At 39.6% G+C, this 22,614-nt stretch overlaps 1 protein-coding gene across 6 annotated transcripts in view; it reads left to right on the forward strand.

Moving 5' to 3' along the window:
- Window positions 1–11,649, forward strand: part of LOC139954933 (uncharacterized) — a 119,831-nt gene extending 108,182 nt beyond the window's left edge. For all 6 annotated transcript variants that reach the window (XM_071954945.1, XM_071954946.1, XM_071954947.1 and 3 more), the window contains 4 exons: window positions 321–1,273; window positions 2,343–2,437; window positions 2,993–3,191; window positions 4,056–11,649. In XM_071954945.1, coding sequence (XP_071811046.1) covers window positions 321–1,273; window positions 2,343–2,437; window positions 2,993–3,191; window positions 4,056–10,680 — 7,872 coding nt within the window. In that variant the 3' untranslated portion in view covers window positions 10,681–11,649. The remainder of the gene's footprint in view (window positions 1–320; window positions 1,274–2,342; window positions 2,438–2,992; window positions 3,192–4,055) is intronic.
- The last annotated feature ends 10,965 nt before the right edge of the window (window positions 11,650–22,614 follow it).

The raw sequence follows: 22,614 nt of genomic DNA on the forward strand, positions 1-22,614 counted from the left end.
AATATATTTACATGAAAATAGGAAAGGTTGGTGAATCTATGATGATATTATTTATAAGTTTACTCATTGAGTTTCATAATTAGATGTTCATATGAAGAAAATGACATCATTTAGCAACACTGGATGAAAATGCACCCAGCTAGTACTGGTTATCCTATTGTAGGATCAGACAAGAAAAAAGCACAAAGTTAACACCATGGATCACCTTTTAAATTACTATTCCCATTTTTCACAAATTATAATTACTTTTCAATAATAACTATCTTTGGACTACCTTTCATCATTAAAATATCGTATCTGTCCATCTTTGATCTGTACAGATAAGCCGTAGGAGAGAGGGAGAGTTGGAGATGAGCGTGGATGCCATTGGCTTTGGCATTGGTGCAGTTGGTATTACAATACGGAGTACACTAAACTTCCAGTCTGTCGTTCATATCAACGGTCAGCAAGAATCGTTGGACGAGATCTTTACAATCGACAGTGAAAGTTCCCTCAGGAAAGTCTCATCTACCTCATACGAGCTGGTAACATCAACAACTACAGTCTCCATCTCTGTGTTGGCATCAACTGTCATTGCAGACATCAGGGTGACAAGATCAGAATGTTGTCAATATAGTGTTCTCGGCCTTTGTGGACCATGTTCTTCTTCCTGCTCGGGGGTTACCCCTCCATCCTCACAACCAGGGGTGGTGATCATACATCCAAACTGCAGCAGAGAAGAGATCGAGGATGCGGTCGAAGGAGGACTGTTGACAGATCCAGTGGATGTTATATTCTTCCCAAATGATCCTGGATTCAGAGCGCCATCGGGAGGCTATGCGTTGTACTTCAGAGGAGCCGCCGCATTTGTGAATCGCATAACTCTGTCTGTAACACGTTACACTACCGTAGCATTTTACATTAAGACCTGCGACCAAGGCTGCGGTGGGACTGTAATATCTTACAGTCACCAGTATACCTTCTATGTCTCAACAACACCCGGCTTCTACTGCATCCACTACCATGATTTCATATTTAAGACCGACATCGTTGTCATCGGTGAAGTCTGGCAGCAGGTATGCCTCGTCTTTGACAGAACGACGCTGATCTTAGACTTGTACATCATCGATACAGACGGTACACTGATACGCAGGTCCTGTACACTCCCGGCGGATATCTTCCCAGGAGATGGCAACTTAGGATTCGGAGTTTGGGTTCCACCGCTGCTGGGGTCTGGAGTAATACCAGATGGACCATTTACAGGAGCAATAGATGACATTAGAGTTTGGGATAGGTAAGAAATATAAAGTTGAAAATAGATAACATAGTACTAGATTGCATTGTGAATTGAATCATGACTTTAATATATAACGTGCTTGCTTCTAACTAATATGCAGAATTCATGCAATGAGATACTTTAATTTGGTAATACAAGTGATTAGCAGACAGATTGGCGGGAGGTTTAAGACATGTTTTACAATGAATGTCAAATTGTCATGATTTGGTAATCAGAAGAACTTCAGCCCACTAATCTTGTATCATTTGATAAAGCTCAACTTCATTTGATAATACCCTGAAGGTGGCATGGAGTTGATTTTGATTTTTATCCAATGACAGTGGGTCACTGGCTTGCACAGCATTTAATAGGTTTGGGGGGGTGGGGGGCAAATTCTAAATTTCCGCAACTGATTTAGGTAGGGGCCTGAATTTTATGGAACAGCCAGAGGTGAATCAAGGATTCTACAAAGGAGGTGGTGGCCCAGTGGTGGTGAAACACTATCATGTGGTTAAGACTAAATTACTAAGACTAAATTAGTGTCAGAATATGCTCTTAAGTAAAGCACTAATACTCTTGATTTAGCTCATTAGTAAAGCATTAATACTTTGAGTTAACTCCTAAGTAAAGTACTGATACTATTGATTTTTTGTGAGGTTGGAAAGGGAGGTTGCTGTGGTGTTATTTTTCCCTGAATATCCAAAATGCCCTTACTGATCACGGGGCAGGGAGGGGGCCTTTCTCCCTGCACCTTGTGCATGCCTCGAAAGTTGGTGGTGACTTGTGGTTACACGGTATGCTTGAGGCTTCCGACTGACACCCCCATGAATGTAGTTAAAGGGTATAATCACTAAATAAAGGGCTGCTTGGATGCATGGCTCAGTTTGTGGAGCACATGGATTGTGTTCCTGGGTTTACTAGTTTTTAATGTGATGCTAACCCATAAGTTTCTTTCAATGGAAATTTAATTTCCAAGTCTTGGTCATCGTTTGCATATTCAAGAATAATTTTTGTAATATAAAAGTAATACTGTGATAAATGCTATAATGTCTATTTATTCAGATGTTCCTCTCTTTTCATATCACAGATATTTTGATGGTAATGCTGTGTTGAACTTAAGGGACAGACTGTCAGCGCCTCCAGATGGCCTACGAAATCATTGGAGCTGTGATGAAGGAGAAGGTATTGTTCACATAATTGTCTCAAGGAAAAACACCATGCATACTCAATGTCAGACCTTGAGGAAACTTTCACTTACTTTTTTTCAACTTTACAAGTGTATTAATCGGTAGTCTTGCAGTAACCACTCCCAACTGGAAGGTAATTTACAATGTACAGGGATGGTAACATACAATGCTTTCCTTGAAGCACAGGGAAGGTAACATGCAATGCATTCGTTGAAACACAGACAAGCTAACATACAATGCTTTACTTGAAGCATAGGGGAGAAAGATTGTAACAGAAGGTCTTGCTACTTCAAACTTCCAAGTCACTAGACTACCAGCAAATAAAGAACCAGCACACCCCTAGCTGATACCCTAGCTTACAAAGAATTCATTTAGTACTGTTTGGAGATAAACAAGGGACTGGTAGATTTCTTACCAACTATAGATAAAGTCTAAAGGCAGATCCAACAGTTTCTCAAAGTGAAATGTGTTATTTGTCTCCATGTTTTATTTAATCTGTTAGTCACAAACACTCAGGTTGTAATAATAAGAACTGTTCTGTTTGTTTCAGGTAATGAAGCAGGAGATTCGATTGGAGGATCTCACATGCCGCTGACTAACATCGGTTCTAACAGTCCAGAGTGGATCCAATCTGATGTACCTCTTCCACCCCTTACCCTTCCAGAGGACCTATCTCTTAACCCAGAAGACCTTCTACCTTGGATCAAAGATTTCTGCTATGATGTGATTCTCTCTGGACCAATCGAAGAGTAAGTGAACCTCTATTTTGCTTCCGTACAAAAAACTTAACAGCACTAATCACATTTATATGTGAATTATCATATGTCAAAGGTCATATCTGATCTCAAAGCATCTTCAGATGAACACACAGTTTCATTTCAGTTGGGTGATGAAGCTTATTAATCCATGGTTGGCCATGAAGGTTTACCTACTTTGCAGCACTTCAGCCTGTGTTTAAGTTGGCATCAATTTGTGAGGATGTTACCTCTTCATATCAATATATTTTCTGACAGATTTAACCTGACCAAGAAGACAAACACAAAGTATCAGTGTTTGTAGATCACTCATGTATTGCCTTAACCTGTTTATGCTTTACCATTAGAAACATTCAATTTGTAAGCCAAGGGGTAGAGTAAAGGCTATGCATTGAATAAACTATGAATTCCTTATGTCTATCTCGCTGTATCTAAGTCTTGTCCAGTAGTCTGCTTACTACCCTATCTCTGCGGGTTAATTTCAGTCAACCTGAGTTACTGAACCTAGATAGGTTACACCTCTAAAACTGCTTTTCTTATGCCTTGTCATCTTTTCTGGTTAGAGGCTGCTGGAGATGCAATGCACTCAGTAATAATATACAGTATATAAGTGTATGGTCTATAAAAATGTATGGTCTTGAAAGCATCTCCCCTAAAGCAAGTAGGAATTTAAGTTACAGGCTTTTGGTGTGACAGTACAGCTCAGAATAGGTTTGATGAATTAGTTTTGAGTCCACTTAAATCAACCAGAAGGAAATCGATAGGCAGATTGAACAGAAATACTGTACCAAGATTAAGATGCCAGTCAACTAAGTTATCAAATGGATTATTTGCTATACAATACCTTTTCTTCCTCAGGCATTGTCATCTCGGGGAACCATCAAGTCTTCGATACTACCAGCAATGCCTTGATGATGTCTTCAGAGCTAATTCCACCGATGCTGCCCTAGCTTCAGTCATCGACTTCTCTGACATTTGTGAATCAACTTTAAACCCTCCATTTTGGCCAGCCAAACCTCTTTGCAATCATTTCGGTGATGAACCGTTCCCTGTTTGGATTGGAGATAACTGTTCCACGATGTGTTTGTTTGGGTTGAAACATCCAATCAATAGAAATGTTTGTGTTTGTCAGAGAGGATATTGGGGTACAGCATGTGACAGTGTGTGTCCTGGTGGCTCATCATCACCATGTAACAATGTTGGTATTTGCGACAGTGAAACAGGAGTTTGCAGATGTCCGCCCAACTGGCAGGGAGAATCTTGCTCGGTTTGTTCCCGTGGATTTGAGGGAGAGACTTGCAGACTGACATCAGTCTATCAAGGAGAGACTCATCTTCATCTTGTAATTAGAAGATCAGTAGTTGCAACATTCTCACAAGTAACAACTTTGTCCGGGATAACATTTTATCACAGCTTAGTAGGGGAGTACTACCTCATTGTCATATCTGAGACTAGGCTTATCATCCAGGCTAAGTTTGTTAGATGTTACAATGGGTATTCATGTATCAAATACATCGGTATACATTGTGGAGATGATACCCATGGGTATGGCTACATAACACTTGGTGGACCAAATCAATTGGGTGGACTCATTAATGTAAGCATCAATAGCAGGTACACTGACCTAAGTTCAATCATTGAGTTTGGACAAACAGGTTACAGACTTGTAAGACTCTCCTACCAAGAAATTGGATTCTACGGACCAGACAACCTCCTGATAATAATACGAGTACAAGGAACACATCTCATATTAGATGCTCGATTACCTAGTGAACTTTGTGGTATCTCGTCTGGTTTGCTTGTAGGGGGATGTTGTAATGACACCAATACACCAGATGTCCAAATACCACTCCCCTCAGGTTTGTGTACAGTATCAAGTCTCATACAGGACCCATCACCTTCAAATGGTTCATATCACTCTTTCCCAAGAGGCGTTGGCTTTGAATTCAACAACTTGTGTGGCAATGATGGCTTAACTGAGGAGAACGTTGCATCATATGTGGACCAATGGCAAGTACCAGACTGTGACACCATCATTGTATATCCACACACTGCAATTAAGGTTCAAATAAGAAGAAGCTTCACATTGTACTTCCACCTGACAGTGATATACACAAGGCACATCTTTCTGTTGGGCGGAACAGCAGGAGACGTTTCGGTTGAATTCTTCATCAAGCCAGATAATCTAGATGCCCTCGATGGAATAGTTCTGTCATTCGCTCACTCTGTAGACTTTGCAATTTCTGTCCAAAGAAGAGTGTCCCTTTTTATTGGGCATGAATCATACCTTACTGACTTGATACCACCACTGAATACCTGGTGCAAGGTTGTTTTAACATACAGGGATAATGGAGATGCAAGTTTGTATCTGCTTCCTTCTGAAGGAGTCGTCAATCGTTTCGATCTCGTCATTCCTGTAGGCCTATTTAGAAGTCCTGGCCACCTTTCACTCGGACTGTGGCAACCAGGCTCAGATTTGAATGGTCAGCAGGCTGTACCATCCTTTGTTGGAGTTATTGATGACCTAAGGATTTGGAACAGGGCTCTCAGCCCTGCCGAAATACCAGCCTTGTGGAATAACAGAATACCAGATAATACTGATGGACTGAGTCATCACTGGCCATTTGATGAAGGAAATGGAAATGTAGCCAGAGATTCAATTGGTGGGATAGAACTGATAATGCCTGGTGATCCTTGGCCACCTTGTCAGTGGTTACCTTCTGATGCACCAGTACCAACTGAAGACATCTTGCCAACTCTACCTGGAAATCCAGCATTTACAAATGCAACTCTGAAAGAGAACGCTGAGAGCCTCTGTGAGAGATTGATGCATGGGGATCCCTTAGCTGTTAAATGCATTGATTTACCTGATGGCACTTCAGCCAGTTACTTCATTCTTTGTGTGGAAGTCATTGCAGCTTCTGGAAATCTTGAAGATGGTTACCTTGTAGCATTTGGTTTTGCAGATTTATGCCAGGCAGCATTAAATATATCTGAATGGCCTGGTCAACCTCTCTGTGATGAAGTGCCCAATCTACGATCTGGAACACAATGTAAAGATGACTGTGTTTTTGGCGAACTTACTAATTCTAAAGACGAAGAAGAAGAATTTATCTGTGTTTGTCATGATGGATTCACTGGAGAGAACTGTAGTGAAGTGTGTCTGGGTGGCTCATTGTCATCCTGTAACCATCATGGTACTTGTCAGTTGGATGGGGGATGCATTTGTGATCTCAATTGGGACGGTGACAATCAATGCAGTGTTTGCTCCGACAATTGGTATGGTACGGACTGTACATTAAGGGTTGGAAGTGCAACAAATGTTCATCGTGTTTATTACACATCATCAGTATCTGCCTATTGCTATTACACCGTATACGATGATATCAGCTTCTACTTTGGGGCAGTCGGTGAATTCTGGTTAATAGTGTCTTCCACATTGTCAATTCAAATCAGGCAAGTACCATGTTACACACATGCCACCTGTGTGAATGCAATTGCACTTAGACTACCCTCTGAGGATACCTTAGTCATCCATGCACCGTACACTGTTGGCAGTTCAGCTGTGATTTGGCACAATGATGTCATATTGGATGTTGATTGGACAATCATCAACATAGACACTCATTGGTACATAGAAGTAGTCTCTCAAACATTGCTGGTCATAAGGGATAAAAATGATGTTCATTTTGCTGTATTTGTGCGTGTTTTAAATATCTATCTTACTGTTTCGACTGTTGCCCCTCTTGGATTGTGTCAGAACACCCAAGGGCTTCTTGGAAACTGTGATGGTAGTGCTGACGACGACCTATGGGATGTACCTCCCACTAACACTTCACAACATGACATAAATACTGCTATAGCAGAGAAGTGGAGGGTATCGGTGGATGAGAGCCTATTTATTCATGACTACAACTTCTATCATGAAGTCCTGATGCCATCTGGTGGTGTTTATAGCCTCCTCCTTCACAATACTGGAGCCCGGTCTAATCCTGTGATATTTGACGATGCTAGGCACTTTTTGATGGAGTTCACAATTGATCTTCATGTACTCCTGAAAGCACATGGGGGTGTCATAGTAGCCTTTGGAACAAATTCAACCTTTGCAATAACAAGTGAAAGTACGATTGTGATCTATGTCAATGGTGTTTACTATAATACAGGGATTAGCCTGTCAATTGGTGTGTGGTATCGATTTGTGACGGTTGTGGAAAGTGGAAGGTTGACAGTATATTGTCAAAATGGAATAATGGTATATTCGTACACAGCCATCCTCAATCATGCATGTTATTTGGAGGCACATTCAATTATATCTGTTGGACAATGGTTACCCACTCCATCTGATGGTACCATCAGACTGGACAACCCTTTCTTTGGTGAAATTGATGAACTCCGTGTTTGGGATTTTGCTATTCCTCCAGCATTCATTCAAATCAGCGAAGACAATAGCTTGTTTGCTGATGTTAACGAAGTTACACCACTCATACTTTACAAGTTTGATTCGGTGGTAGAATCCACAATACCAGACTTGCTTTCAGACAACAGATTGGTGTACCCCTCTGACCCCTGGCCAGGACCATCTCTTACCTTCTCCAGTGCAGACTTAGATCTCTCCATAGACCCACCTTTTGGAAGGATTGTCAGGAATGAGACATTTGATGCCATGGTGATGGAAGTTTGCAGCAGACTATTCTGGACAAGCTTTACCTCCCAGTGCAGTGGCTTAACACATGATGTCCTTGTCTTTTACTTCCTCTCCTGTCAGAGGATGTGTTTAACCTCTCAGAACTTACATGAAGGATATATAACTCTAATGGCAGTTTCTGACTTGTGTGCCATCAATCAGTCTCCTACAAATAACACCAACATATACTGCATTCTCCTGAAAACCCTCCAGCTACCTGAAATATATCTTGAAGACTGTGATGCTTGTGTATTTGGAAACACTGAAGATCAGGATACATGTCTCTGTCAACCTGGATACACTGGAGTCAACTGTGATCTTGTTTGCCCTGGTGGTATCTTGAATCCATGCAGTGGTAATGGAGTATGTCGTCAAAACGGAAGCTGCATTTGCAATGCCAATTTGAGAGGTGACTCGTGCACAACTTGTAGAGAAGATTGGATGGGTTCAGACTGTACAATACCCAAAGGAGGTTTCTACGAGGTCACAAAACGTAAGCATGTATTGCCAAGGGCTTGCCTTGGAGGTTTCATTTACACCTTTGAAGCAGCTGGTATCTACCTGAGCACCCTTGGATATTACAGACTTCTCTTAAAAACGGATGAAGAGCTTACAATTGACATTCGCTATTCTTACTGTGGCTTTGAAGACAGATTTGTTACATGTTATGACATGGTCATCATCAAGCATGACAGTCATGAACTTGTCATCCGTGCATCACTCGATGAAGTCATTTTGGTACCATTCATCTGGTTGGACAAAGCACTCACTACTATTGATAGCAGAGTAAAGATATCAGATCACTTTATCATCTCAGTCCATACATCTGTACAATACAAGATCGAGATCAAAGACTATAAGCTTGATATCATAATCACTTGTAACAGACGAAACTTGGATGTGCAGTTGATCACCAAGGACAACTTCTGCAAAGACTTTGACACCCAAGGAATCCTTGGCACATGTAACACTCTGGAGAGCATCGGGAAACTAAACTGTACTGAAGTTGATGATGGACATCGAGGAAAAGGTAGTAAGGAAGCAAGCAAGTCTAAAGGAAGCAGTAAGGAAAAAGATTTGACTTGTAGGAGTGAAGCATCACAGAAAGATGTGGATGTCTTTACAGGTCGTTATAGACATGAAGTAGTCTTTGGGACCGACTACCAGAAATGGTGGCTTCTACAAACTGTTGGGCTGCAGGGTTTCCACCTCTCTTTCAATAACAGCGTGTTGAGTACAGCATCGATGCATTGGGGCAGAGAAGGGTTCACTTTAGATGTTGTTGTTAATATCCACTCGTATGGCGGTGTTCTATGGTCGTATGGGACGGAGGAAGAATATATCCTGGTTATTGTGGAAGCAAACGGCATCAAAATCTCCAGTCGTGGCAGACAATATCAAGTGGGTTTGATAATCACAAGGTTCTCTTGGCAGGTTGTCTCATTCGTGTGGCGTCCTTTCCATGGTCTTCTTGAGATTTACACCTTTGATGCAGATGGAATAGCAACTGTTCAAGCAGTACAACTTGACTCTACCACTTTCGATGAGGGAGGAACGTTTGGTATCTGCCACTCTTGCTGTGGCACAAACATGGACAGTCTGCCAGGTCTTGATGGTGCAGTTGATGAGATTAGGATATGGAATCGTGAGACTAATCCATCAGTCTTAGGTCAATCTCTATATCTTCATGTACCAGCTGACAGCCCAGACCTCATCCATTTGTGGACTTTCAATGAAGGCACCGGTGACTTGGTCCATGATCTCATCGGTGAAAATGACCTCATGTTCCCAGATGAAAGGAAACCGGCATGGAGAATAACAAATGATGACAAAGCTGAATATGTAGGTTTAGCTTTGGATGTCCAAGTGTTCACAAATCAAAGTCTCGGGGAAAATGCTCTGGAGAAGTGTTCAGAAATATTTAAGAAAGGAGATTTCTTTGAAGTCTGTTCTGTTCTTGGAGATTCAGTTTTTTCAACTCATTTCACCAAATGCCTTGAAGATATTTGGGCACAGCAAGACCTAGATGCCTCAGTGGAATCCGCCATGTCTTGTGCTGAGCTCTGCTATCTGGAACATGACGGCAAACGGAAATGGCCAAAGGAATTCTTCTGCTGGCAGTTTGGGGACAGGGCTTTGCCGGACTGGATGGCAGATAAATGCGAAAGTAGCAAGGGCTCCTCAGAAGAATCGAAAACTGATAGCAGTCAGGATAAAACGAAGGATTCGAAGGATAAAAGTAGCAAGAGCTCCTCAGAAGAATCGAAAACTGATAGCAGTCAGGATAAAACGAAGGATTCGAAGGATAAAAGTAGCAAGAGCTCCTCAGAAGAATCGAAAACTGATAGCAGTCAGGATAAAACGAAGGATTCGAAGGATAAAAGTAGTCAAGAGGATGAAAAGACAAAACCTAAAAGCCAAAGCAGTAAGGAGGATAAACCAACTGATTCAGCAGAAGAGGATAACCCAGGAGGAGATGCATCTGAAGACAAAAAGAAGAAGAAGAAAGATAAACACAGGAGGAGGAAGAGGTTAACAAAGGAAGATGATGTAGAGTTTGTTGAATTGATAGAGTTGGAAGGGAGAGAGACAGCGATAAATGAACAAATTACACAAAGAGAAGAAACCAAAAAGATGGGGGAAGTTAATGAGATTGAAAATTCTCATCATCGGTATGACTTGAGTGTCAGTTACATTGTGATGGTCTTTGTGACTATTGCTGTCTGTTCCACTATCAGTATCCTCTATTACTGCAACAGACGGGTTCGTAAAGAAAATCTGAATTTTGAACAGCCATAAATGTTCTGTGTTCATTTCATTTTAAATCTTGTACTCTAGATACTATAAACACCATAAGCTTAGAATTTAAATATAGCTCAGAAAGAAGTATCATCCATTTGTAGTATTTTCAATTGTAATAACAAACATTTTGAGACTGTCAAACTGTTTAACATGATTTCTTAAGATTTTTTAAGGTTTAATTGGTTTCATCATTTCTGTTGCATGTAATTGCACTCCTCGTATTATCTTTTCTCACATGTTATAGGATACTGCAGGAAAATAAGTATATTATAATAGCTAGGAGCCTTCTACTGCTGTGTTGCATGCTTTCCAAACAATGTTAGCTTCAAGTGTGTAAAACACTAATATTAATGTTGTATTTATTCTCATCACTATCATTGCATAAATCCTTTTTTATGAAAGCAGCATTTGCAGAGCTATATTGTCAGAGTAAATGAGCAGTTGTTTAAGGAGATTTATCTGCCTTTCTTTCTGTTTTCATGTTTCAAAGAAGTCTCTAAATTTTGATACCTGTTTTTGACCATTTATTGTTAAAACTAACTGATGAATGTAAGTTAAAAATATATAGACAGTGGAGTTTAATCAGCATCTTCATATAACAAAAAGAAACAATTACTTTATTATGAAATTATAAAGTAATTGTTTGCCTTCATGCTATATTAAGATGAAATCAGTAAACTGGAATTATAATTTAATAGAATTATTATTTAATAGAATATGCTTTCTCTTTACAAATATTATTTTACACAGGATTGTATACCGTCTGTTCTTCCCACCAAGAATTATTTTATTCATTTATCATGTAGAAAGAGTTTTTTAGTTTAAAATTCTTTTCATTTCTCTTCTCCATTGTAAGCAGAAAAAATGTGTTTTGCTATATCTTGCTTTGCACAATCTATATGCCCAATTGTCAAAGTTACCAAACATGAAATAAATTAGCTTATCAACTGCATTTTCTCAATTCACGAGGTGTGTGTTCCTTTATTTTTCTTCTTGGCCTCTGTCTTTCGTTTTTAGAAGGTAAACCATCAGTAAACTTTGAAGAAGTTAAGTAGAGACTCAATCTCTCTCGTACGGTTTCACATTATTAAGTTTTAAAATTTAATATTTAGAAAGTCCCAAGGTTAACGTTATGATAACTGCATCTATATGAACTTAATCCGGAGTGTTAAAGGTATATTCTGTGACATATATAGCAATTGTTTCAATATTTCACAGCTCCACATTTGAAAACCAAATAGCATATGTTTCCCGAAGATATAAAACTTGGCGAAAGTTCAATTCATCTAATAACTGAGAGCAAGTAATATCATTAAGATAATTGAACTAAGCCTAATTATGGAACTAATTTCAAGTATAAATATGCCTCAGAACTATAATGCCCTGATTGACATCTAAACTTCTTTTTCTGCGGGAGGACTCTAAGAACCACAACATGTGGCATACACATGTGGCTTCAACCGCCAAAGGGCCATTCACCTTTGTTATAAACTATTTCATTCGGCCTCTGTTTCTTCCATAAAGGTTTATTCCATTACCTAAATCAGTCGGAGAATTTTAAGACTCTGCTCCACACCCTCTAACCCACCTTGGAATCTTCAACAATTTTACGGATGAATTAAACTCCGTTTTCTAGTCAAGTGGTGCTCGCCCTGTCGGGCACCCCATTTCTTCACCTGTAAATCACCAGAGGAATCACTCTCTTGTTTAAATCACCATATTACAAATTAGAGGTTTGAGGATCCATTGCTAATTACAAACTTAATAGCCATGATTTCTGAGTTGGAGAGGCACCAACACTTTAAGGAGGGGTACCAACAATTTAAGAGGGGCATATTTCTCGTGTTCTGTCATTTGTGAAGTTATTTGAAGACATGGCTCAGATTCGAGGTCACAGTGATCTGTACGGCTACCCGTGCCCGGCCTTCACCTACCTATACCTGTTCCCAGCCTATACCTATAAGTCTGTTAATACTGATCAGGATAAACGTCATCATAATGACGTCTGCGCTCATTTCCTTAGATACTGCAGTGCAATTCGCTCACAATCACTCTAAGGACTCATTTTAATGCTATAATTAGGGAAAATATGAAGACTTCATCATTAAAGGTTGCCGTGTGATATAATTATCCCCGGGGCCCGACTAAGCTCTCGGAGTCAAGGACTCTACTATCTCTTTATCATTATGACGCCTGCATGCGTACCATGCGTTGAAGTTTTTGCCAGCGAATATAAGTTTGCAATATGCCCCTATATGGCAGGGGCGGACTGGGTCTTAAAACCGGCCCGGGCATTTTCCACCTACACTGGCCCATTATTCATTGATGTGTTACTTACATAGTGATCGCCCTCCTGGGGGAGAGGTCTAATGGGAGGGGTCTTCTGGTGCTATATTTCTCAATTTTGTATATAGGTTACAATAATCCTTTAAAAATTACCCAAAAATATATTTTTTTTTAATAAGGAATGCCTAGATGCAAAATGGTGCTATATTTCTCAATTTTGTATAGGTTACAATAATCCTTTAAAAATTACCCAAAAATAATTTTCAGAAGCAACACTTGATTAAACTGAGGAAAGTTAAAAACAAAACACAAAAATATCTGATTTAGAACGGATTTTAATTAGTTTTTCAAACATTTTGTGACAACATGCTTGAAAGAAAATGGGAAAAAAACCTAAATAAATCCATTAGCACGTACGGGTTGCCAATAGCACGTTCTTTTGTTACGAACTAAAAGACTAACTAACATGGTGATTTGAGCTGATTCCCACAGTTATAAAATATATTTCTACACAGCAGTGGCGTAGCTACGGGGGGGCCTGGGGGGGCCGAGGCCCCCCCATGAAATCGACTGGCCCCCCCACTGGCCCCCCCACTGGGAATGGGGTAAAAAAAAAACACTCATCAGTGCGATTCGCTAATATTTTTTGTTCAATAATTTGGGAAATAGAGTTACACAATTTTCTCGTCTGCATCTGGCAGAATAAGAATAATACAATATCTGTAGTAATCATGAGAATGGTCACACAGCATGGCATGGCAATGGTCGATGCGACGATTGCGACCATACACCACGAACCTTGTTGTGCTGCGTGATAGCGATATCTGCTGAAAATATGTTCAGTGCTTCCACCTAGCGCAACAATCTATCAAAAGATTGGCTCCGTTTGTTCTGAGCCGAGGTATCAGGTATTCATGGGTGGCGATCATGGGGGGGGGGGGACGGGGGGACATGTCCCCCCAATATTTCAGGTGGGGGATATAGTATCATATATCCCCCCCCCCCCAATATTTGGTGGCATAGTTTTTTTTTAAGCATATGTTTTGTATTTTTTTATGATATCGCTAGTAATTTCAAAATAGAAAATGCTTAGATGCAACTTACAAGGCCTGGGAAGTGCCATTTCCAGCGATCTGGGAGGCATTTTCGGCCAAAATTTTCTTTTGCGCTTCGCGCCAACTTATGGTGGCGCTACGCTTAGAAAGTCTGGGTACAAGCTTTGCCCCTCCCTTGGCAAATTCCTCGCAAAGCGCCTGTCTAACCGTGTCACAATTTGTTACTATATATGACCGAAAGTAGTTTTTACTTTTTTTTCTAGAAATGAATAGCTAGACGGACCGCATCCGTAATGAAATTTGGTTTGCATCTTGTGTATGAGTGTAAGTACGTACAATCATACATAGGATCCACATCGATATGGGTTCACTGGGTTTCCATTTGGCCTGTTTCCTACAAGATTTCTAACCGCAGGTGCGTAGCCAAGGGAGGGGGGGTGAAGGGGTGGAGACCGCCCCCCCCCCTCGAGCATATTTTTTGGGTATTTTCTATGATATCGAAGTTTTATAGTAGCCGTTATAAGAGGTTTTAATATTTGTACACCAATAATTTAACTGTGTCTGAAATTTCGAAAATTCCTTGACCAACATTCTTCATCATAGTATACGTCCCTCTACACTCGTACAATTTTGACCGGTCTGTTAGTGGTTGAGGGGGGGTTTTCTATATTGGTTGTCCATAGATGAAATTTAGTGCAACAGTATGGGTATGTTTTGAAGTGAATTTATTATTCAAATTCTGAACAAATAATGGGCTTAGAACCTTGAAAAGTGGGGCTGACGGGTATTGTGGGGCGTTACGTAGAATTACCTACAAATGCAATGAGGTCGAACATGATGTGTGACTGGTGACAATCTTAACAAAAGATTATGAATGAAAAAAAAAAACTATTAGGAAAAACTTGGTTCTCAGGCAAAAGTGTACATCTGGTTGGTCATTTTCAAGCCCGAGAAGTGCCATTTCCGGTCATCTGGGGGGCTATCAAAACCAGAAATTTTCTTGTACGCTGCGCGCCAACTAATGGTGGCGCTCCGCTTTGACAGTAATTCGCCTGCATCCAAGCAGATGCCCCCCCCCCCCTTAATATTTGAAACAGATCGCCGCCCATGCAGGTATTCATATATTGCCTCGAGTCAAATGAATATATGTCATTGAATATTCCACAAAACAACTTTTTTATGGCCACGAAACTGTCGAAACAGGATTTTCCACTACTGGTAGAGATATAAATTATTGGGAATTCTGAAATTCCTGCAAAAGTTAAAAGTCTGGTTGAGTTGGCAAGGCCAGTCAGCATGAAAGAGAAAAAAACTTTTTTTGCATTTCTGTCTCCAAAGTTGCACATCTTTTTTGGTTGCTATTTTGCCTCACATGTGCCATCTCCTGCGATCTGGGGGGTGCTGAAAATCTCAAATTTTCTCTGTACGCTCCGCGCCAACCATGGTGGCGCTCCGCTTAGATAGTAACCTCCGGCCCCCCCCCACTAGAAAGAACAGCCCCCCCATGGCCCCCCCACTCAAAAAATCCTAGCTACGCCACTGCTACACAGCCCGTCTGTATTCCAATTACTTCTGTGAAAATGGGCTGTAACTTTAACCAGACTCCCAAGCCCACCGGGCAGTGCCCAAATGCCCGTGTGGCCAGTTCGCTACTGCCCTATGGTCTTGGAATAGCCTGTAGATCAGAGCTGCTTTCTTTTTCTGTTCCATTTCTATCTGTCTATGAAGCAGATTTTAAAACGTTTGACAGTTCACTAATGAGGCAGACATGTGGGTACCTACAGGCTACGGCAGATAAATATGTAACTGCTGCATATCGTCCTATTACGGAAGCGTGGAAGGGACATTGCATTGACGAGTTACCAACTTGACAAAACGACAATTATCTGCAAATTGACGAGTTGCACACTTACTACCATCTCGACAAGATGACAAAATTCAGAAAATTGACGAGATAACGGATCTCGTCAATGCAACAATTTTCTGCAAATTGACGAGTTGCACACTTACTACCATCTCGACAAGATGACAAAATTCAGAAAATTGACGTTTTGACGAGATAACGGATTTTCTGAATTTTGTCATCTTGTCGAGATGGTAGTAAGTGTGCAACTCGTCAATTTGCAGAAAATTGTTGCATTGACGAGATCCGTTATCTCGTCAAAACGTCCATTTTCTGAATTTTGTCACGTTACCATCTCGTCAACTCGTCAATTTGCAGATAATTGTCGTTTTGTCAAGTTGGTAACTCGTCAATGCAATGTTCTTCTACGATTCCGTATCCTATTAATATATGGGGCAAGTATCTAGGAGTAGTATTGCCCCACCCAATCCCTCCACAGGGTCAAGCGTCTCAGTGAACACTTTTACGCAAGTCTTGGTCTAACAACGTTTACTATTTCCTGGTTTTGTATTTTGTTAACACTTAATTTTTGAGAAATCAACGTTTATACAGATTTAACTTTCATCAATGAAAGTGACTGGACTATAGTAGTAAGTCTAATACCAACCATAAGGTCAGTTCCTGGTCAGATGCAACACTACACTCGATAGGAAAAAACATATTTTTATGGCCTCAGATAACATACTGCACTAACAATTCGTCTAGGACATGACCATAGAGTTTTATATATAAATTAACTATGAAACTCTATGATTTTGACTGAGTTATTAGAAGTTAGAAAAGAATAGGTTATATTCATATTTAGACCTGCACCGAGGAGCTTAAGCCTTAAAGGAGCATTCTAGAGATTGGGCATATGTTAAAGCTAGTAAATATCTTAAAAATCAGAAAAGCTATCGTCATAGGTGTAGGAGCCCAATTTGATTTGGAAAGGGGGGGGGGGCTATAACGACTTGCCCGAAAAATATAACCATTTTTTTCGCGCGTTCAACATATGTTAATGTGCATATCATATAGGCATGCATCCGTTATTACGTCTCATGTCAATTATATACAATCACTTTCGGTGTTATTACCCTTCCATATTGGTTATAATGATTGGGGAAGTTGTTACCATAATAATGATAATAATATCACTTTAACCATTGAAAAACACATTGCAAATTATTTTTCTTTCAGTAGGTGCCCGAAAAATCTCAGGATATTGCCTGAAATTTCACCAAAAGAAATTGGTTGGGGACTGCAGCTCTCCCCCCCCCCCCCCGCCTCCTTCGCCTATGGCTATCGAATAATTTCTTGTAAATTAAATGTGTCGTTTTTCTTGGATCCATATAACAAAATAATAGAATTAAAATTATCTTACAATTTCATTTTAAAAAGAATTCCGAGAGAAGCTCCGCCTTGTTTCGAAAAAAGTCTTTGCAGCTAGCTGTTTGATATACCGACCAGAGAGTTGTTATGGCAACTCCCTGTGCCATAGGCGTACGAGGAGGGGGGGCAGGGGGGCAGACTGCCCCCCAAATTTCCAGAGGACAAGAAATTCGGGCAAAAGTCCTGAAAAATTCGGGCAGCCTAAGAGGAGAAAAAAAAAATATATATATATATATATATATATTTTTTTTTTTAGGCTGCCCGAATTTTTCAGGACTTTTGCCCGAATTTCTTGTCATCTGGAATATAAATATGCAGTAGCTTGCCCGAAACTTTTTCAAATTTTTGCCCGACAATTCCATGATTTTCTTTATTCAGCATCATTATGCCCGAATATTTCCGTGTAACACCACCGGAAGCGCAGTTCATCTGGGCTACCACACATTTTGCAAGATCAATTTTTTTTTCTAACTAGTCAATTGTTTACCTGGACCAAGGGCGGCGGAACCGGGGGGCACGTGCCCCCCCCCCACTTTTCCTCAGGTTAAAATTGTGCCTTTTTTCTATATAAAAATTGAGGTGCCTCAAGTTAGCAAGAGGCCATATATATATATTTTTTTTTAGGCTGCCCGAATTTTTCAGGACTTTTGCCCGAATTTCTTGTCATCTGGAATATAAATATGCAGTAGCTTGCCCGAAACTTTTTCAAATTTTTGCCCGACAATTCCATGATTTTCTTTATTCAGCATCATTATGCCCGAATATTTCCGTGTAACACCACCGGAAGCGCAGTTCATCTGGGCTACCACGCATTTTGCAAGATCAATTTTTTTTTCTAACTAGTCAATTGTTTACCTGGACCAAGGGCGGCGGAACCGGGGGGCACGTGCCCCCCCCCCCCCACTTTTCCTCAGGTTAAAATTGTGCCTTTTTTCTATATAAAAATTGAGGTGCCTCAAGTTAGCAAGAGGCCAGGGAACCATAATGAACACTCGGGAAGGGCCGTTTCCGGCCATCTGAGGGGTTTGTAAAACCAAAAAATTTCATAGTACGCTCCGCGCCAACCGATGGTGGCGCTCCGCTCAGATAGTCGTGCATACAACTTTGCAAATCCTGGCTAAGCCCGTGACTTTTAATGAATTTCTGTGGGTCAAACTTAAAACTATTTCGAATGGAAAATTTGTTAAGATATTAACAAGAAAAAAAAAACAGTCTAATTCGGAAGATTCCTACATTAGCAACTAGCATGATTTCACCTCATTTTGTCTCAAGAGAAAACTTGTTCCTTGTTTCCCAATTTGCGTATTGGATATTGCAGTGCTAGTATGCATATTTTCCTTTAGGGGGGGGGGGGGCGTTGATGGAGTGATGTGTATACACAAATAAGATAATACAATAAGAGTTATAAAGGGTACTAAATAGAGGGCTGCATCAGTCCAATCGAATTTCTGCAAAGTGCCCTTTGATGTAGGACAAAGTTTCTTGGTGTTTTTATTGACCATCAACTGAGTTGGAAAGAACACATATCGAATCTATCAAGTAAACTTTCTAAAAGTATTGCAGTCATACGTAAAGCAAGTCATATATTAAACAAAACGGCATTATATACCTTATATTGTGCAATTTTTCTTCCATATCTGAACTATTGTATAGAAGTATGGGGACACACATATAAGTCCAATAGTACTCCATTATTCTTAAAACAAAAGAAGGTCATTCGCATAATATGTAATGTTCATTATTTAGCTCATACTTCTGAACTGTTTTACAATTTAAAAATCTTAACTGTACCCAAACTAATTGATTTCTATACAGGTGTATTCATGTATAAGGTTTTTCATAAGTTATTACCACCCACTCTACAAAGCTATTTTTCTTTTGCATCTTGTGTTACTTATAATATAAGGCACAAGAATTATAATTTTAAACAAATTTTTGCAAGAACAACCAAAAAACAGATGTGCATCTCCATCTCTGGTGTTAAACTCTGGAACTCATTTGATGTTAAACTGAAGAACAATGGAACCCAGTCATTATTTAAGAAAATGTACAAATGTTGTTATCTACTGCTATTTCAAATTGATTATCTCCATTAATGTCAAATATGTATAAATGCCCAATCTTCTCTTTCTTTCTTTTCTTTTTTTCTCTCAAACTTTTCTTTTTTTCCTTCGATTTTCTGTTATTTTTGTAACTTTATGTATGTTAACTTGTCTTGACTAATTCTTTTGTCTATACTTTTCAACACATATTTGGAGGAAAACGATTCATAAGTATTGCACTTCAGTTTTTCTCCTTTTCCACACATTAGATCTTTGGTAGTTTTCATTGAATTATATTTAATACCATGATTATTTGATTATATGTATTGAACTCTTGTTGAAAATGTACTTAGCTTTTGTGTTGGAAATAAACAGTTTCATTGTCATTGTCATTGTCACATAGGTGCCCCCCAGATTAAAAGTGCTTCCGCCGCCCTTGACCTGGACATCCCCAACATGAGTGTATATAGAAGAAACATTTTCTTTTTCATGGATGGTGGGGGGGGGTGCCTACAAGCATAGAAGTACGGGTTTATCATATTCTTTGTTATATTTTATACTTTTTTGTGAGACAAATTGCAGTCTCACCCGACACAGCGACATTATCCCGCTTACGTGTCCTTGAACAATGTATGATTTTCTGGAGGTAGTTGAGTACTGTGTTAAAATAATAAATAAGGTAACTAAATAGGAGCTTAAAAAATATACTGTCCCATTTTCCCCCTTCAAAGTGATGTTACCATTTTTTCTTCTTCTAATAAACCAAATTTTTGGGGAAGTGTAAATTTCAAAAACGTGAGATTATAAAATAAAGAATGTTTAGATGCAACTTGCAAGGCCTCAGAAGTGCCGTTTCCGGCGATCTGAGAGGCATTGTGTGCCCAAAATTTTCTTGTACGCTACGCGCCAACCGATGGTGGCGCTCCGCTTAGATAGTGTCACGGGAACTTTCGGGCACAAAAAGTTCTGTCCCCAAACTGAAATGGTCCCGTACGCCTATGCCCTGTGCCGACTTATGTTGTGAATAAACAGATCATGTTCGCAGTATAGTCAAACGCTAAACGTCCTGAAGAGACAATTGGCGTGAAAACGAAGTAAATGCGCAACGGGAAGTATATTTTGTTCGCCCCAGAATTTGCCAGACTTTCGCTGGGACGCCACTCCGGCCAAAAATGGGGCAACTTGTGAAAAATACCGTCTAAATATAAATTGAAGAAAAACCCCGCTTTTCTTTCACTCCCTCGAGTATTCTAGTTATTGTATACTGCATTAGTCTATATTTCCCTTGTCTGAATCGCTAATATAGGGAATTAGTTTAAGTGTATAGAGCCACTAGTCAATACATTATTTCAATTACTCTGAACGTCTGTTGGTGTTCCATATCTTACATGCGCCTTCGTGTAATCAAGGTATCGTTCCCTCTCTGGCTGAGGGCCTGGATAAGCAAAAACGGAAGTCACGTCCGCGATGTTTTTATCAAATTTATTATCTGCTTATTTTTCTTTAAATTTTTTGAACTTGTGACTGGGTGTTTATCAGCAAGCTCTGGAAAATACTTACTATCGGTTTGGAATGTATGGGGACGCGATGGGCGACGGTTAATAATCAAATGGAGCAACAACAACAAAAATATAAATGTACTCGAACCTGGGGGATGGGGCCGATGATGGGGAAAAAAGAGAATGTTATAAACGGTTATATCCTCAATCATTTGTGCGCTACCCGGATGGTTTTCGACCGAGCAGGCGCGCACATTATATTTTCGTTTTTTTTTCCAAAAAAAAAGGTAAAGGTACTGTACCAAATATTTTTAGTATGTGAATGTGGTTGGAAATGATATAGCACCATTTTGCATCTAAGCCCTCGACTCTCCGAAACACAACGACACCCCTCCTTATACCCCTCCCCAGGATGGCGGTTCACCGCTATGTGCCTGAAAATGGGGACAGAAATTGATTTTGCCCCCCCCCCCCACACACACACACGCCCAAAACCTGGCTACGCCACTGATGTCCCGAAAACCGCCTCAACCAAGAACTACGGAGATCGCGCTTTCTCGGTCGCTGCACCGAAGCTTTGGAACGACCTACCACACGACATAAACTTGACTGCCAAATCTTTCGCCATATTTAAGAAAATTTTAAAAACACATCTTTTTAGTTTCTCTACGTGATTTTGTCACTTTTATATACTCATGTTTTTTTCTAGACTGTTACTTTTGTACAACTCTATCTTATGTGCTTATCCTTTGTTTTGTTTTTATAGGTTTTGGTCTGTTTTATAGTCTTCTCGTATTTTTAGATTTTTGTGTTCGTATTTTTCATACTGTTTAATTTTTCGTTTTTGTGTTTTCTAGACTTTTTATTCCTTTGATTTCTCTGTCTTTTTATGTTTCTATTTGTTTTAGGTTTTGTAAAGCGCCTAGAGGCCTTATGGTATTTGGCGCTATATTAAGAACTTATTTATTAGTATTATTATTATAATATACATCTTTAGTAGCGCTCTCTACTAAATCTCAATCCGGTACCGACGTCTCGTCTTACATACTGCCCATATATACGCCTACAGACTTTTCATCGTATTTCTTAATGTGCGCTGTAATTTTTTTTTTTCTCGTAACGGTAAAGGAATAGAAGGAAATGCCATCATTAATGACGTATATGCATTAAGGCGTTATGGACCTAAAGGCTTAATTAGGTTAATAATTATCTTCCTGCCATTTTGAAAGAAAGCTCAAAAAATAGAGAGAGAAAAAGGAAAGTAAGAATGGAGCATAATGAAGCCTTGTTAGACGTTTCCAAATCGAATTTCTGATAAATATAGATTCTCAGTAATGAACCACTATTTTCAGACATTCGGAACGAGGCGAGTTATAATCTTGACGTGAATTTTCCGAGGATTATGATGACAATTTATGAATTATCATTTCGTGAAAGTGTTGACTTTTCTGGCATCCCCAGGGTTGTACGTACCGTATAACTGTGGAGAAAACAATATCGGATATTGTTTTCTCCACCTGCCTGTTATTGGCGGTTGCAGTTATCAAATTCTAGTATAAATATTAAAATCAATCTTCCGTTTACATAATTAAATTCATTAAAGTTCACAATAAATCTAATTGTTAACGTGCAAACTGAAAATGAAAAAAATCTTCACAGGTTTCAAAACTCCGTTCTTATAACCCTTCTAATTTTCACAGACATTTTGGGATTGTAAAATGTGTAGGCTATATATAATTTTCCGGTCGAAGTAAATGTTTGATATTTGTTAATGA

Source organism: Apostichopus japonicus, chromosome 17, assembly GCF_037975245.1.
Source record: "Apostichopus japonicus isolate 1M-3 chromosome 17, ASM3797524v1, whole genome shotgun sequence".
Lineage (NCBI taxonomy): Eukaryota > Metazoa > Echinodermata > Holothuroidea > Aspidochirotida > Stichopodidae > Apostichopus > Apostichopus japonicus.